Source organism: Sylvia atricapilla, chromosome 18 (genome assembly GCF_009819655.1).
Source record: "Sylvia atricapilla isolate bSylAtr1 chromosome 18, bSylAtr1.pri, whole genome shotgun sequence".
Lineage (NCBI taxonomy): Eukaryota > Metazoa > Chordata > Aves > Passeriformes > Sylviidae > Sylvia > Sylvia atricapilla.
The window spans coordinates 8,818,123-8,834,165 of record NC_089157.1 but is presented as its reverse complement, the minus strand read 5'-3'; the positions used below and the strand labels follow the sequence as shown (position 1 = coordinate 8,834,165).

At 57.0% G+C, this 16,043-nt stretch overlaps 1 protein-coding gene across 3 annotated transcripts; it reads left to right on the top strand.

The window, feature by feature from the left end:
- The first annotated feature begins 1,955 nt into the window (after positions 1 to 1,955).
- Positions 1,956 to 15,840, top strand: RPL38 (ribosomal protein L38). Of its 3 annotated transcripts, none has more exons than XM_066332305.1 (5): positions 1,956 to 1,961; positions 14,417 to 14,448; positions 14,811 to 14,871; positions 15,480 to 15,602; positions 15,749 to 15,840. In XM_066332305.1, the coding sequence occupies exons 2-5, from the start codon at positions 14,446 to 14,448 to the stop codon at positions 15,772 to 15,774; spliced, it is 213 nt and encodes a 70-aa protein (XP_066188402.1). In that variant the 5' UTR covers positions 1,956 to 1,961; positions 14,417 to 14,445; the 3' UTR covers positions 15,775 to 15,840. The 3 variants fall into 3 exon arrangements, with proteins under 3 accessions (XP_066188402.1, XP_066188403.1, XP_066188401.1); XM_066332306.1 differs by lacking the exon at positions 1,956 to 1,961 and adding an exon at positions 9,304 to 9,307; XM_066332304.1 differs by lacking the exon at positions 1,956 to 1,961 and adding an exon at positions 14,152 to 14,209.
- Positions 15,841 to 16,043: the final 203 nt, after the last annotated feature.

Sequence of the window (16,043 nt, the reverse complement as noted above, 5' to 3'; positions counted from 1 at the left end):
GGGCTGCTGTGAGTGGGAAGTTCCGTGGGATTTCATTAGTGTTATTATTGTTATTATTTAATTCTCAAGGTCATGGGATTTAGGCCTGAGCTTACTTATTATCCAACCCCGCCAAATAAATGATGGATTCCCATTCCTGCCTCCAGCCGTGGCTATTACGGTTGCTAAAAACGTTTTCTGCTCATAAAAAAAAAAAAAAAATATAAAGGGAGAGGGAAGAAAAAAAAAAGGGGGGAAGAGAAAGAGCAAAAGGAAAACTGCAATAGGAGCCAGGGAAATGATGGATTGCGGGAGATAATCCATCTTGTCAGCCCAGGACTACATAACCTTGATGTCAGCGGGTATTTTTCTCTGCCTGAGTCTCCGGCTGCGTGCGAGAGAGAGAGGAGCAGGGATGATGCTCCCACCACACCTCGGGAAAACTGCTGGGATTGGGGGCTCTGTCCTCATTCCCGTGTCCCAGGCGGGCAGGGGAATGCCAATGCCCAGCTCTGGGTCCTCAGGGGGAGGTGGGGCAGGGCTGGAGACCAGGTGGGGTAGAGAGGGACAGCAGGGGACCGTCCCCAGGCAGCACAATGTCCCTCCCCTCAGCCTCTTTTTGTCACCAGCAGGTCCCTCCTGTCCCCCACCAGTTTTTCTCCCCCCCCACCCCCGCTCCCGCCACTCCCTCTTCCCGGCGTCTCTGCCATTTTTATCCGACTCTGCCCGTGAAAATTGGTGTGAAATAAAAAAAAGGCCTCTGTGCCCAGAGATGAAATCAATTGATTTGGCAGGGTCGCCTGTGGACACCTCAGAGCAGCTCTTCCAATTTGCAGGACGGGCGGCGGCGCGGAGCAGCTCCTTCCCTTTCTTCTCCTCCCTCTCCCGTTCCTCCGCCCCGGATTTTTATTTTTTTTCTTTTTTTTCTTTTTTTGGTTTTGTTTTGTCCTTTTTTTTTTTTTCTTTTCTGTCTTTCCAATTTCCCTTTGATGTTCCCCTCATTTCTGCTTTCCACTTAATGGAAATCAGCCCTGGGTGTGCGAGTGCTGCACACGCGGCCTCTCGTCGGGGGCAGCTCAGGATGCGGTGGCTCCCGGGGACAGGGAGGATTTGGGGGATCCCGAGGGGCTGGGCAGGAGCACTCCAGTGCCCTGGGTTCCTGGTCTGGCTCCGTAGGTGGGCTCAGAGCTGGGGAGGGTCCCCTGAGCTCAGAGCGGCGTCACACAGCTCAGGGAACAGGACCAGGAGCTGCTGCACGTGGAACCAATCCTGGGCTCTGCTCCATCCTTCCTGTCTCCTTCCTTCCTCCATCTCCATCTCTTCATCTTCATTCCATGCCCATCCCTCCAGTTCCCTCCGTCCTCCATCTCCCTCATCTCCATCCCATCCCACCCAAGAACACACTGGAGGATGCCAAAATTGGAACCAGAGGGGTTTCAAACCAGCTCTCCCAGCCCCAGGATGAATGTTCAGCCCCAAACCAAGCCCCAAAACCCAGGGAAAATCCCAGTGCAGGGATGGGAAGAGCCAGTGCCAAGCAGGAGAGGCACCTGAGCAGCTTTGAGCCCTGTTGTGACGATTCTCCCTCATTTAATGGATCTCTCCAGGATGGGCATGGAGGTGCCAATACCTGGAAAATCCTGATGGATCCTGGCGGGAAGGGCCGGGCAGGCATCCCCACACTGCAGGAGCTGCCTCAGCCCCACAGCCACCGGCCCAGCTCTTCCCAAAAGTTGCCCCTGACACAACTTCCCTTCATTAGAGCTTCAAGGCAGACGCGACGCTAATCAGGAGAACCTTGATATTCCGCAGGAGCCTTAAGCCCTGAAAGGGAAGAGGGAAAAAAAATCCCACGCTCGCTTTGCAGCGCTTTCATTGCGCTTTGAGGTTAATGGAAGGCTAATTTGAAAGGACTCGGTTAATGAGAAAGCTAAAAATATTCCTGCCGTGCAGCCCCTTCCTCCGTGCGCCAGCGGCTGCCGGCGCTGCTCCGTGAGCCCAGGGACACCGCGTCCCTCACCTGACCCCCATCCCCTCCCCTTGGCGACATGGCCACGGACAGATGTGGTGGCTCCAGAAGGGACATGTCCCTGCGCCGCTGAGGCCTCCTGGAAAGAGTGGGTGGGAGTGGGAGTCCGAAATTCCAAGGATTTTGGGGTGGGATGAGGGTGGGGACAGCCGGGGCTGGCAGCCACGCCTTCACCCCCCAGGAAGGAGCAGGGCTGATAAAGCTCCTCCACCCTCCAGATGGACTCATCCCTCATCCCGAACATCCACCCATTTCCAGGGTGGATCCACATTGCCTGGAGCAGCCGATGATGCTCCTGCAGGAAGAGACTAGTTTTAATGGGAAAGATGGAAACTCGAGGGGATTTTCCAGCTGTGGAAGGGTCGAGGCTGGCTCTGCTTCATCCCTGCCTCTCCCTTGCACTGCCGTGGCAGCTGGATTCTGCTTTTCCATCAGTGAGACTGGATCAGCTCCAGGCTTGGCAGGGGCCAGTGGGGGCTGGCGGGGGCACATCCCATATCCCGGGAAGCTGTCGCCTTCCTGGCGCTCCCAGCTCACACGCAGCCACTCGGGATGTGGTTTAATTAGGGAATGATCCACATGGAAAATCACTCCTTCGAGCGCCTCCCATCCCAGGCTCGTGGCTCTGCTCCAAACCAGCAGAAAATCACCCAACTCTGAGGACAATTCCTGGAGAGTTTCCGGAGCTGCTGGTTGGGAGCAGCAGCCGTGGCCACAGGGGCTGAGGATGGCACCCAGTGCTGGGAATGCTGCCAGTGCCATCCCAAAGGGAGCCACATTCCCTGAACCCCCAAACTGAACCACTGGAAAGGGAGGTTTGGGGGAGCCCTGGGACATGCTGGGAGGATGTGGGACGTGCTGGGACATGAGATGCCCAGAGAAGCTGGGATGTGCTGGGATGTGCCAGGAGATGCCCAGAGAGGCTGGGAAATGCTGTGTCATGCCAGGAAATGCTGGGACAACTGAGGACATTCCAGGAAATCCCCATCCACGAGCTGACGCAGCAGCCAGCAGTGGGAGGCTGTGCCCACATCCCTGGAATTCTCCTCTCCAAAGCTGCCCCAAAGCTTTTATCCCAAAACGGAGATCAGGAAGGCAGGGCTGGATTGTCTCCCTGGAATACTCCGGGAGACTTTCCTTCCCTTTCCACAGGAAAAGGTTTTAGTTCTCCTCACTGGAGATCAGATTCCCATCTCCCTTCGCTGCTCCTCAGATCCCACATTTCCCCTTGAGGGGGGCCGGGTGCCTTTACCCTCCACTTCCCGGGCAATTAGGAAAAATTCTCGGGGTGACACGGGGAGATCCAGGCAGGGGGAAGGCACTGGAGCTCCCCGATCCCATTGATGGTTTAATTCTCCTTGGGAGAAGTAAAGCAGGAGATAATTGTGGCAGAAGGGGCTGATCAGGGATGTTTGGGCTCCTGTTCCAGCCATTCCCCAGGAGCCCATTATGGAAATTTTTCTTCTCACTGGGAAATTGTTGAACAAGTCAGGATGAGAAGCAGCAAAAGCCGAGCAGGAATTTGTGTTTTAATCCAAGTCCTGTGCCCTGATGTCCCTGAGTCCTGTCACATGAAATCCCCAAGTCCTGTGCCACAGTGTCAGTCCCTGTGCCATGATATCCCCAAGTTCTGTGTCATGATGTCCCCAAACCCTGTGTCACAACATTCCCAAGCCCTGTCTCTCAATGTCCCCAAGCCCTGTGCCAGCTCTGCCCAGTTCATCCAGGGCTGTGAGCATCCCACTGCCCAAAAACCTGCTGGTGACACCCCAAGGTCCTGGCAGGGCTATAAACAGCTGCTTTGGGTCCAGTTTGAAGGTTGGATTAAAAATCAAAGGAGTGGAAAAAATTCCCCCCTGGGACCAGCAGCCCCCTTAGCGGGGTCACAGCGTCCCAGGTCACCAGGCCATTGTCCCCGCTCCAATCTGGAGCCTGATTAGGACCAAACCCTCCCTCCCTCCCACAGAGAACTGTCCCCAGATGAGAAATGCAGGGACACCCAAATTAAGTTCTTTTCCTGCCCTGTTTTATTCCAGTTTTTAATTAGGTGGCTGCTGAGATGTGATGCAGCCCCATGTAATGGTGTCACCGTGATTTATTAGGACTGGAGTTACTGTCACCCTCCAACCTCCTTGTGTCCAGTCTGTGATGGTCCTACCTGTCCCTGTCCCCATCCTCCTGGGGTGACACCTCTTGCCACATTCCTAGGGGAGGGAAACCTGCTACAAATAGATTTAAAAAAAAAAAAATAAATAAAAAAACACCAAAAAACAGCAACAACAAAAAAACCCACACCAAAAAAACCACAAACACAAAAGAGCTGAAAATAGTCTGAGCCTTCTTTTCAAATAATTATAAATACATTTTCCAGCAGAGCCCCGATGCTGCCAGCGGTGGGGACAGTGACACATCCCCAAGGGGCACAGGGGAAGGATGGGACGCCAGGGAGGACACAGAGCCACATGCCAGCTCTTCAAGGGACATTAAACCAGTTGCCACCATCCTGGAGGATGAGCACAAGTGACACTCGCTTTGTCCCCACATGTTTGCAGCCGGAGCAGATGGCGAGGGACCGATGTCGCTCCATGGCCGAGAGCCCAGGCGGGCACTGAGGTGGCCAAAGGTCCCCATTCCCCCCGGATCCACTGGGATATTCCTGAGCTGACAGCCTGGAGGAGGTGGGGCTGGGCCAGCTGCCGGCACCTGGCTGCGGGGACAATCCCGGGACAATCCTGGGACAGTCCTGGGACAATTCTGGGACAATCCTGGAATCGTGGAATGTTTTGGGTCGGGAGAGGCTTTAAAGTTTATCCCATTCCACCCTCTGTCATGGGCAGGGACATCTCCCACTATCCCAGGTTTCTCCAAGCCCTGTCCAACCCGTGCCAGCAGAGATTTGGGATCACCAGGACAGATACACCCCAAGGCTGGGCTTTGCCTGGGATCTCCCTGAGCATCCAGGTGGGGAATCCTCATCCCGGGGAATTCTCATCCCGGGGAATCCTCATCCCAGGGAACCCTCATCCCGAGTATTTGGGGCTGTGAATAATGAGGGAGGAATCCAGGAGTAATTACATTCTAATTAATTTGGGATGATGGATAGAGGGGACTGGGTGACTCCAAGCAGTGGTAAAGGACCTCGCTCCTGTCACCATCAAAATGATTTGATCCTTCCAAGGAGGAAAAGGGAGAGGGAAAAAAGAGGAAGAAGAGGCGAAAGAAAGAGGGAAAGGAAGGGGAAAAGAGAGGAAAAGGATGGGGGGGGGGGGGAAAGGGGGAAAGAAGGAAAACGAATAAGGAATAAAAAAGAGAAAACGCTGACATTTATATCCTCAGAGGGACAAAGGGAAGGGAAGGGAAGGGAAGGGGAAAGGGAAGGAAAGGGAAGGGGAAAGAAGGGAACTCCCAACACTCCGTTCGAGTTCATGCCCTGTCTGTGATCTCTGGCTTTTAGCAGCTCAGAGAAGACAACGTATTAAGAAAACTCTATTTTTTTAAAAAAATTGCCAGATTCTCTTTAATTTTGCAATGAAATGAGTTGGAGTTTGAGGAATGGCACAGTAATTCATCCTGAAGATGTTGGGCTCCTCGCCAGGAGGATCTTCTTCCTGCAGTGAGGAAATTTCATTAAAAAGTGGTTTATTTTACCTTTTTTTTTTTCTTCTTCTTCTTCTTTAACAGTTGTTCTTTTAATCCAGAGCCTTAAACTTCTGAGCAGTGAAAGCCCCTCCAAACTTCCCACCACGTGAGCTCCTTCCAGTGCCCAGGCAAACACTTGACCCCCCACTTCCTTTTCCCATTCTGATATTTTAATCCAGAATTATTTTATTGCCCACTGCCACCAAAAAAAAAAAAAAAAAAAAAAAAAAAAAAAAAAAAAAAAAAAAAAAAAGGAAGTGCCTAAGTAGTCATTTATTAACAGTTATAAGTATCATTAGGTAGAAAGATGTGGTAAAATATAGATTAGAGCGGGAAGAGCGGGGGATCCGAGTGCCATTTTTCCTGTTCAGCGTTGTCATTACACATTCCGGCGTGCCGGATCACAGCCATGATTAGTGGCATCAAATGACTCCTGAAAAATGATTATGTGCCATTAAAACCATCAGTCTGCCTGAAACCAGCACAAACAAATGGCCGTGCCGGGCATGAGGCAGCAGCTCCGGGGCTGCGGGATGTGACGGGAATCCCGGAGCCACGGAGGGGTGTGGGGGGCTGGGATCAGGGTGACACTGAGGGAATGACAGCCAGAGGTCCTGGGGTGGTGGCTGGGGGGATCCAGGGTGGGGTTGGATGGTAAATGGCTCCCACCATTGCAGGTTGTGGGGTGCCCCTGCTCCAGATTCCTCTTTCCCTCCCAGCAGCTGGAATTCCAGAATGTGGTCCAGGCACAGCCCCGGAAAAGATGTCCCTGCAAGGGCTGTGGCATCAGCCTCACCCCCTCAATCCATCTCCCCAAACCATCACCCCAACCCATCGCTCCCAAATCCCCATCACCCCAACACATCACCCCAGATGTGTCACCCCAGCTCCATAACCCTGACCCATGGCCCGAATCATTCATCCCAACCCATGACCCAAATCATTCATCCCAACCCATGACCCCATTCCATAACCCCAACCCATGACCCCAGTCATTCATCCCAACCCAGCATCCCAGTTCCATATTCCCAACCCCAAACCCACCACCCCAAACCCACCACCCCACCTCCATAACCCAAACCCACCGTCCCCAACCCGTCACACCCCACCCCAGCCCTGTGCCCACGCCGTGCCAGCCACTCGCAGCCCTTCCCTCCCTGCCTTTTCCGCTTTCCGAGGACATAAATCCAGTTAGGCCGTCCGAGGAAGTGAAATCCAAATGTCACATCTGCGGAGACGGCTCAATCGAGGGTATTGATTGTCACGGAGAATATTCGCACTTCATTCACCTACTTAGTCCCTTCCCCCAGGCACACAGGAATTCATCAAACCTTGTCACACCACATAATAATACTTGTTCCCAGGTGTTGTCGAGGCAGCTCAGGCTTCCTCCAGCCTTCCTGGGCAAGCAGGAATTTAGGGAAGAAAGGATTCACCAGCAGAACAAATGTGACGGTGCTGAGATGTGAATTAACCCTGTGGCAGCCGAGGGAGGACTTGACCCTCTCCCCGTGCCCACGCAGAGGCTGCTCAGGCTTTGTTTCCAGCTCCTTGGGATTTTTGGTGACAGGAATGAAATTAGGTTGGGGAGAAAAGACATTTTCCCATTGTTTGGAGCCTTTTATTGATGTGCCTGCACTGCCTTTGAACCTTTTGGAGCAGAGCAGGGATGTGGCTGCTCCTCTTCTCCAGAAAGGAGCCTGGGCAGGGAAGGAAATACAATGGGGAGGGAGATTTGGAGGAGGAGGAAAGGCTGGATGAGGAGAGTGGCTCAGTGTGGTCCCTGCAGCCCTGCTGGGGCAGTGGAGGCTGTGAGACCTCACTGGAGTGAGCAAGATGCTGGTGGGGTGGGCCTGGACCCCAAAAGAGACCCACAGGAAGGAGCAGGGTCACACTGGCACATCTGTGTCATTGTCCCCAACCCCGGAGCTCTTCCATGTGTCCTCTGTCCCTGGACCACGTGGGTGGTGGCAGTCACCAGCCCTCGCCTGCTGGCTGAGATAAAGTGGAAGCAGGAGCTGCTGCCCCTGAGCCACGTTTATTATTCATATTATTTGTGCGCTGATCTGATTCCGTGTAATGATTTAATCTGTTAATGGCCCCTGATTCAATCGCTCCTCTCCCGTTAATCTCCTCTTGCCATTTGCACCTGATTTCCTGATTTTTCTGACGGCCTTTTGGCAGCTGAGGGTCGGGTTTGCAGCTTTCCACGGGCACAGTGCCACGGCAGGTCACCCAGGGGCTGTGACGGGATTCTGCAGAGCCACTGCTGGGAGAGGGGAGGATGAGGAAGAGGAGGAGGCAGCAGCGAAATCTCTTGAGGCTGCCCAGACCTGGAGATCCAGAGTGGTCCCTGCATCCCATCCCAGAGACAGGGTGATCCTGATCCTACATCCCATCCCAGGGACAGGGTGGTCCCTGTATCCCACCCCGGTGACACGGCTGTGCTCGTCCCCTCTCTGTGACATTGCCATTCTCCCCCTCGCGCCGCCAGCCTCCCCTGGCTGATTTATGGCAGCACAAGGATGCAATCAAGGCCCCGGCCCCGGAGGACGCGGCGGCGGCTCCGCTGCTTTTGGACCGGGAGCACGCGGCCGGCGCGGCGGCGGAATGCCAATGGGGAGCGGGGCCGGGGCGGCGGCGGAGCCCCGCCGGGAAGATGGATCTCTGCACCTGAGCCTGAAGATGCTCCAGGCAGCGCTGGAGGAGCGGGATGTGCTCCCGCTAATGGGAATGTGGTGTCAGGAGAAGGGACGCGCCGCATCCATAACGCCGGTGACAAATGCCACCCCTCCGGGAAGGAGCCCTCGAGGCAAAGCAAATATCTCCCTGCAAAGACAACACCAGCGTGGCGAGTGACAGGATTTGTCACCAGCTCCCTGGGAAGGCGCCAGAGCAGCGGAGCCTTTGCCTTCGCCTCTGGGGAGCCCTGGGCACCCCGCTCTCCGCTGCTCCCCCACTCCGGCCCCGAGCTGCCATTCCCGGCGGCGATTCCTGGTCCGTGCTGGCTCCTTCTCGCCTGACGTGAGCTGATTTTGGGAGGCAGTGGGTGACGAGGGAGTACAGCTGCCGCTAAGTTATCCAAACGATTTATCTTAAGATTCATCCAGAATTCATGGCGCGGGAGCCTGGGCCGTGTCGGCCGTTAATATTCATGCGGATTTGGAGCAGCGTTAATCACCGGCGCTGACAATTGGCACTTCCCTTAATTGCCCGTGCAGCCGGCTCTGCCCGCCGCGTCCCTCCCCCTCCGCCCCCCCGGGATGGGTGCAGGGGCACGGAATGTCCCCGCCTGGCTTTTTGTCCCCGTCTTGGTGCGGCGCGAGGGGCTGCTCGGAGCATCGCTGCACCCACGGCAGAGCTCAGGGGCCTGGCGCATCCCCGGGGCTGTCCCTGTCCTCCCATCTGGAGGCACATCCTCCCTGTGGCACATCCCATCTGGATCCCGCTGGAGCTGCGCCCTCGCTGCCGCCGTCCCCGTGGCTGGTGGAGCATCGGCAGCACCCCGAGGTGGAGCAGCTCCCACCCACCCTGGAGCACCCACCCAGTCCCGGGCCGCTGCTAATCCTCCCACGGCGGCGTGGAGACACGGCTCCGGAGCCCAGCGGAGCTGCGGCCCGGCTGCCAACCCGGCGGCTGCCGCCGTCGCCGCGGCTGGCGTTACCTGTCACCGCTGTCACTCCGCTGCCATCCAGCCAGCTGCCACCGCGCGCCCCTGGAATACCAATGAGGATCCGGGAGCTGCAGCGCACGGGGCGCCCTCGCCGAGCGGCACCGCCGGGACCCCCGGGGACGGGGGACAACGTGTGCCACGGGCAGGGGCGGCACTGCCCCCCTGAGAGGTGCTGAGACCCCGGCAGCTCGTGGGACAGAGGTGGGACACAGTTGTGTCACCATGTCCCCTGGCAGGACACGGCCACGAGGACATCTCTGCGGTCACTCCGTCCTCTCGGGGCCGTGCACCCCAAAACCATCGCCGGGAAGCAGCACAGGGGGCTGGGACTCCCCGATCCCATCCATCCCCCTGCAGAGCCAAAGTCACCCCCCAAAAAATCCCCTCAAAGCCCAGCCCCAAAGCCTGGTGCCCCCTCTCGCCGCTGCGGCTCTGGGCGGGTTTCAGCTGTCCTCGCGCTGTAATTGTCCTAATTAGATCGACAGATTTTGATGAAGGTTTCACAAGGAAAAGAAAGCAGGGAGGCAGGAGGAGATAATGGAATCGCAGATGACATTCCCATCACCCAGCCTCTCCCACAGCCGCTGCTGCAGCCCGGTCGGAAAATTATGCGTAAGGGGGGAGGAAAATTACCATAATCTTCCTCTGCAGGATGACACCAAATTCGGCTGGAGCCGAGAGGGGTGACAGGGAGCCGCTCTGACCTCACCCGGCGGTGCCACCACGGGTGTCACCCATCTGTGTCACACACTGCCCGCTCTGTGTCCCATGGTGCCAGCACCCACCAGGACCCTGGTCTGGGCCCGTCTGGGGCTGCCCACCCATGGCACCCATGGGTGGGGGTCTCCCTGCATCCCATCAGGTCCTGGATGTGTCAGGAGTCATTGCTGGGTGACTACTGGTAACCCCTGGTGGGTTTGGGGACACTGGGGGGACACATGAGGGACACACAGGGACAGTACACAGCACCTCACATCCCAGCCTGTGCCCCCAGCCAGGACAGATCTTTGAGGGGAAGAGAAGGTGACATTGGGGTGTCACCCCTGGCTCCAGCTTCTCTCACAGCCCCCCAAAAGAATTGGAGGCAAAGGAGGAGCCTGTCCCCATCCGGATGCTCTTCCTGGCTCCATCTGGATGCTCTGCCCGGGCAGGATCCAGCCCAACCCATCCCTAATTAAAAAATATATCTGTATTCCAGTGCTTCAAACAGTGCCCTATGCCTGCAGGAAACTTCCAGGCCAGTTCTCTTTCCTTTCCCTGCTCTGGCCACACCAAGATACCAACACTGAGCTCAACTCTCCCCCAGAGCTTCCCCAGCCCTGGGCTCCTCCTTCCCCAAATTTGCTGCCTCCTTTCCAGGGCATTTCCATGAAAACAGGCGCTTTGTTTCTTGGGATTCAGCTCTGCCTCCGCTGCTTGTTCCCGCCTTTGTCCTCCACAAACACGGAACAAAAGGGAAAGAGACGAAGGAAATGGGACGGAGGCTCCGAAAGGGCTGGTCCGGGCCGCAGATTGCCGCCCGAGCTCGGGATGCTCGGTGCCATGGTGCCGGGCTGATGGATGAGGAGTTCGGAGCCCATTGATCGGCTCCGGGCAGCGCCGCCCGGGCCCCGCGTGGAGATCTGAGCGAGGGGGAAAAAAGGAGGAAATAGGGAGAGACCCTGGAGAGATTCGTGTTCCTGGTGGTGATAAATGCTCCCAGCACGCGGCGGAGAGGGAAATCCACCTTTCTCCTCTGAGCCGGGGGAGAGAAAATCCCGTAAACTGGGGGAGAAATCAACCCCTGCTGCAGTTTGTGCCCCGAATCTCCAGTGAACGTGTCCTGTCTTGTCTCCTGTTCACTCTGCCAGCTCCCACCTCCGCCTCCCGGTACAATCGCTGTTCCGAGGGACACGGGGGCTGGAAGAACAAACCAGCAGGGTGACAGCAGTGCCAGCACGGTGCCACCATCCTGGGAGCGGTGTGGGGACACGCTGCTCTGTGTGTGCAGCTGGGGACAAGTGCTGGGAACAACTCGGGGGGAATTCCTTCCTGGAAAGGTGGTCAGACATTGGAAGAGGCTGCCCAGGGAGGTTTGGATTCCACATCCCTGGAGGTGGGAAATCTGGGCTGGGGACAAGGTGGATCCAGTCGTGGATTCATTTCCAACCCGAATGACCCCGGGATTCTGTCGAGCACTGGGATGCATGGCTCCATCTGCCACATCCCAGCCGTGTGTCCCAGCCACTCGTGTCCTCACCTGGCACCTCTCGGCCCAAACTGGGGCTCAGCACCCGTGGGATGTCCCTGTTCCCGAGGACAGGGACACCTCCCATCCTGCCGCCTCCTGTGGCACCCCGAAACTGAGAGTGCCCACAGAACCGTGGGATGCTTTGGGTTGGAAGGACCTTTAAGCTCATCCAGTTCCACCCCTCGCCATGGGCAGGGACACTTCCCACGGTCCCAGGTTGCTCCAAGCCATGTCCAGCCTGGCCTTGTCCTCCTTTCCCTCCTTTCCCTCCTCCTGCTCTCCGTGTGACCTCGCTGGGTGGGGACCCCCAGCAGCTGCCAGGGACCCCCCCTCACTGTCCCACTGGTGCCCTGCTGAGGTTCCCCTTGTTTGCAGCGCCATTAAGGACAGGTTAATTATGGATAATTGACCCCGATCCAGGGATGGAGCAGAAAAAAACCCACAAAAATCCCGTTGGTTTTTGTTCTATTTTTCACTGATCATTCCCTACCCTGCGGTCCCCAGGGGACAGAGCCGGACCTGTGGCACTGCGTCCACACGGTTCCCAAGGGCTCTGGAGGAGGGACCCCAACCAGTGCCACCAGGTCCTCGAGGTCCCCAAGGGGACAGGCGGCGCCCACAGGTCCTGGCAGGGAGGTGCTGGTAAAATGGGATGCGCTGGGGTGGATTTGGAATCTCGTTTTTTCCTCATGGACTCGCAGCTCCCGGAGCCTTTGGAGCTGCTGGAGAAGAGGAGGAGGAGGAGGAAGAGGAAGGTCCTCACTGACCCGCCCATCGAACCCAAAGGGGCTTCACGGCACCCCCAAACCACGAGGTTCAACCCCTCCTTGAGCCTTTCATGGCGCTTCCCGGGCAGAATCCAAAGGAATTTTTTTTTTAATGTAAAACTGGCAGTCGGAGGGTGAATTAAGGCCGTTAATTGAATTTCCTCCGGCGGCGGAGCCGGGCCGGGGGGAGGCGGCAGGAGACGCATTTGATGTCTTGGAAAAGCTGCGGATTCCGAACGTGGTGGGGTTTGGGGTTGGGATTTTTTTTTAAAATTTTTTTTTTCTAATTTCTTTTTTTAATTTAAAGTCGGTCGTAAAAGAAGAGCCTGACTTTGAGGAGCTAATGACTCTCATGAATTATTTTTGTTGATTTAGGCACCCACTCGGCTTTAAATATTATTAATACAGGAAAAGTGATTCCTTTCCTTGGGAAGGGTGGGAATGACGCTGCTCTGGGGGTGCAGGGGAGGGGGGAAAGGCACCTCCTGCCCCACACCCAGCCCCTGCCCCTATGGTGAGCCTGAGCTGCGTTTTGGGAGACAAATGCGTAGATTGCAGATGGATAAGGAATTTTTTTGGAATGTCCCATCCAGAGGGTTATGGTCCATGGCTCGGAATCCTGGTGGACATCAGGGACCAGCAGTGACCCTCAGAGTCCTTACTGGGACCAGCGTTAATTCATATCTTCATTGATGACACAAATGAAGGGATCACGAAGCCGTGGAATGGTTTGGGTGAGGAGAGACCCTAAACTCATCCCACTCCACCCCCTGCCATGGCCAGGGCCACCTTGCACTATCCCAGGCTGCTCCAAACAGCCCAACCCAGCCTTGGACACTTCCAGGGATGTGGCAGGGACTGGAACAGGGGGATCATTAAGGTCCCTCCCAACCAGAATCATTCCACGATCCCATAAAAACCCAGGGATATTTCGGGTGCCTGGTGCCTCCTCAGCATCAGCATTCAGCGGTGGTGCCAAAACGGGCACTTTTCATGCCGGTTTAGTTTTATTGTTATGCCAAAAGCTTTAATTCGGGGCTGTCGTCCTCCCGCGCCGCTGATTTACGCTGCCAGGGGTTTAATTACACCATTCAGCATTTCTTAAAACATGAAAAACCGCTCGAGTTTGGGAGCAATTAAAAGGCAGCGGAGTAGATCAGCCCATCAGAGAGGAGATAAGTAAATCAAACAATTAAAAAGCTCTTTTAGTGGCGAGGGAGAAGGGTCCAACCCCAAAATCATCTCCCGGGTGGGAGCCTTGCGCTGGCAGCTGTAGGTTTTACCGGAGTCATCGGGCTTGGGGTGATACTGGGAGCTACTGGGAGGATTGTGACCCCATCCAGCACCCCTTAGGGGCATCCCAGCACCCCCAAAACCCGCTTAGGGCTTGGCAGGATGGGGACAGTGACAGCATGGGGTTCCTGCCCCTCGCCACCCATCCGCAAGGACTCTGCCCGGGGTTTTGTGGTGGTTTGTCTGGCTTTGGGGTTTTCAGCGGGATTGAAGCTCTCTCTTGTGGTAAAACCGGTCCATTACAGCCCTGCTCGGGTTATCGAGCCCCCGCAACCCCCGGGGTTCCCTAGAGCAGAGCTGAGACGGAATCTTAGACGGATCATCCCCCCGAGAGATTCTGAGGCTCGGGAAGCTGCAAGCAGTTTCTGCTCCCCATTCCGGCCGTGCCCAGCTGGCTCTGGAAGGCTGGATGTACCCAAAATTCCCCCGGCAGCGTCCCCGGCCCGCACTGCGCATTGCTGAGCCCCCGCCAACTCATCGCAGCTCCCGCCGCCGCCATCGCGATCGGATGCTTTTTGTCCTCCGCCCGCGCCGTAGGAAATAAAGCCCCGGATGCGGAAGTGCCGCGCTCATTTCCGGTTTCTGCGCAGCGGCTGCGGGTGAGCGATGGCGGCCGGGGGGGCCCGGAGAGGGGGGGCCCGGGGCGATCCGCCGCCATCCGCCGCCTCGCGGCACCGGACGGCCCCGGGACGGGCCGGGAGGAGGAGGGGGCGCGGGGGGAACCCGATGGCGGGCGGGGGGCGGGGGCGGGCGACGCGATGGGCAGGGGGCTGAGCTGACACCATCTTGGCTCGTTTGTGCCGCAGGTTGGAGCTACCGAAGCCGGGCTGGAACCATGGTGAGGGACCGGGGGGCTGCGGGGGGTTCCTAGGGGTGAGGGATGGGAGGGTGGGGGTCCCTGGAGGAGAGGGAAGGGCGGCTTTTGGGGGTCTCTGGGGTGAGGGAGGGGCGGCTTTGGGGGTCCCTGGTTTGCCAGGTTCTGGGCGTGGTGCAGAATGGGGCGGTCGGTGAGCAGCGGGCTCCTGAGGGATCCTGTGGCATGAGCTGGGAATGAGCTTTGGGTACAGAGCACATCCCTGGAAGTGCTCCAGGCCTGGAAGGTGTCCCTGCCCATGGCACGGGGTGGAACTGGTTGAACTTTGGGGTCCCTTCCAAGCTGAACCATTCCACGATTCCACGAGTTTGTGTTTGGTTTTGTAGCCTCGCAAGATTGAGGAGATCAAAGATTTCCTGCTGACGGCGCGGCGGAAGGACGCCAAGTGTGAGTGGGGGTCTCTGGGCAGGAGAGGAGGGGGGCTGCTCCGGCACATGTCCCTGTGGACACTGAGGAGCTCCTTGGCTTGGGAATGCCACGGGATTGGGGGTGACCTGGTGTGACTGAGGTCATTCCTGTGGGCACAGGGACTCGTGGGGGTCCGGGCTGGGGTCTCCCAGGGAATGGTGTTCTGTGCATTTCTGGGGTGTTTGGCCAAACCCCGGGTGCAGCTCCCTGGAAGCAATTCCCAAATATCCCCCTGCTCTGTGGGGAATGCTGGAGTTCTGTCACAACGGGTGATTCATCACCCTCAATGGGAGATTTCTGTTGCCACCACAGAGTGAGGATAATTGAGACAAAGCACTGCCTTGTCTCGCTGTTCAACAACGCGGGAAGAGTTTTCCCTCTTCTCCCGCTTGTTTGGATCTGGCTGTCATGAGATCCCTCGGGAATGTTTTGGTGTGGGGAGCTGAGCACTGGGAGAGCCCTCAAGGAGCTTTTTCCTCCGCATCCTCACTCTGGATGGAGCTGGAGTGCTCTGCAGGGGGAAGGGAGCAGATTGGGTGTGCCAGGGGTGACACTGGGGTGTCCCTGCTGTCCCCTCCACCCCACAGCTGTCAAGATCAAGAAGAACAAGGACAATGTGAAGTTCAAGGTGCGCTGCAGCCGGTACCTCTACACCTTGGTCATCACCGACAAGGAGAAGGCTGAGAAGCTGAAGCAGTCCCTGCCCCCAGGTATCCTGGGAATCTCGTTGGATATTCGGGATTAAGGGGGGCCATGAGAGCCCTCTCCCTGTGTAAGGGTCCCTGCAGAGCTGGGGGGCTCCAGGCTGCCCTTCTGTGCCTGAGCCCCCCCAGTCCATGTCCTCTCTCCTCCCCAGGTCTGGCCGTGAAGGAGCTGAAATGAGCCAGGATCAGCTGGTACCTGCTGGATTCTCTTTGTTTGTTACAATAAATAAAAAACTGTTCCCGATGTGGTGTTTGGTGTTTCACAACTCGCCGTTCCTGGCCCTGGAGCCACTCCGGGGGTCTTGGAGCCTCTCTGGGGGTCCTGGGGGTGGTGTTGTTCCCTGCAGAGAGGGGTCCAGGGGCCGGTTCTGGTACCTGTGGGCACCAGACCTGGAGCTGTCACCTTGCTCGTGGGTGGCCCTGGGCTGGCAGCTGGGACGGGACCTG

Coding starts and splice junctions, on each gene's coding strand:
- RPL38 (XM_066332305.1), top strand. Junction 14,872..15,479: donor GCGGCGGAAGGACGCCAAGT/GTGAGTGGGGGT, acceptor TCCACCCCACAG/CTGTCAAGATCAAGAAGAAC. Junction 15,603..15,748: donor GAAGCAGTCCCTGCCCCCAG/GTATCCTGGGAA, acceptor TCTCCTCCCCAG/GTCTGGCCGTGAAGGAGCTG.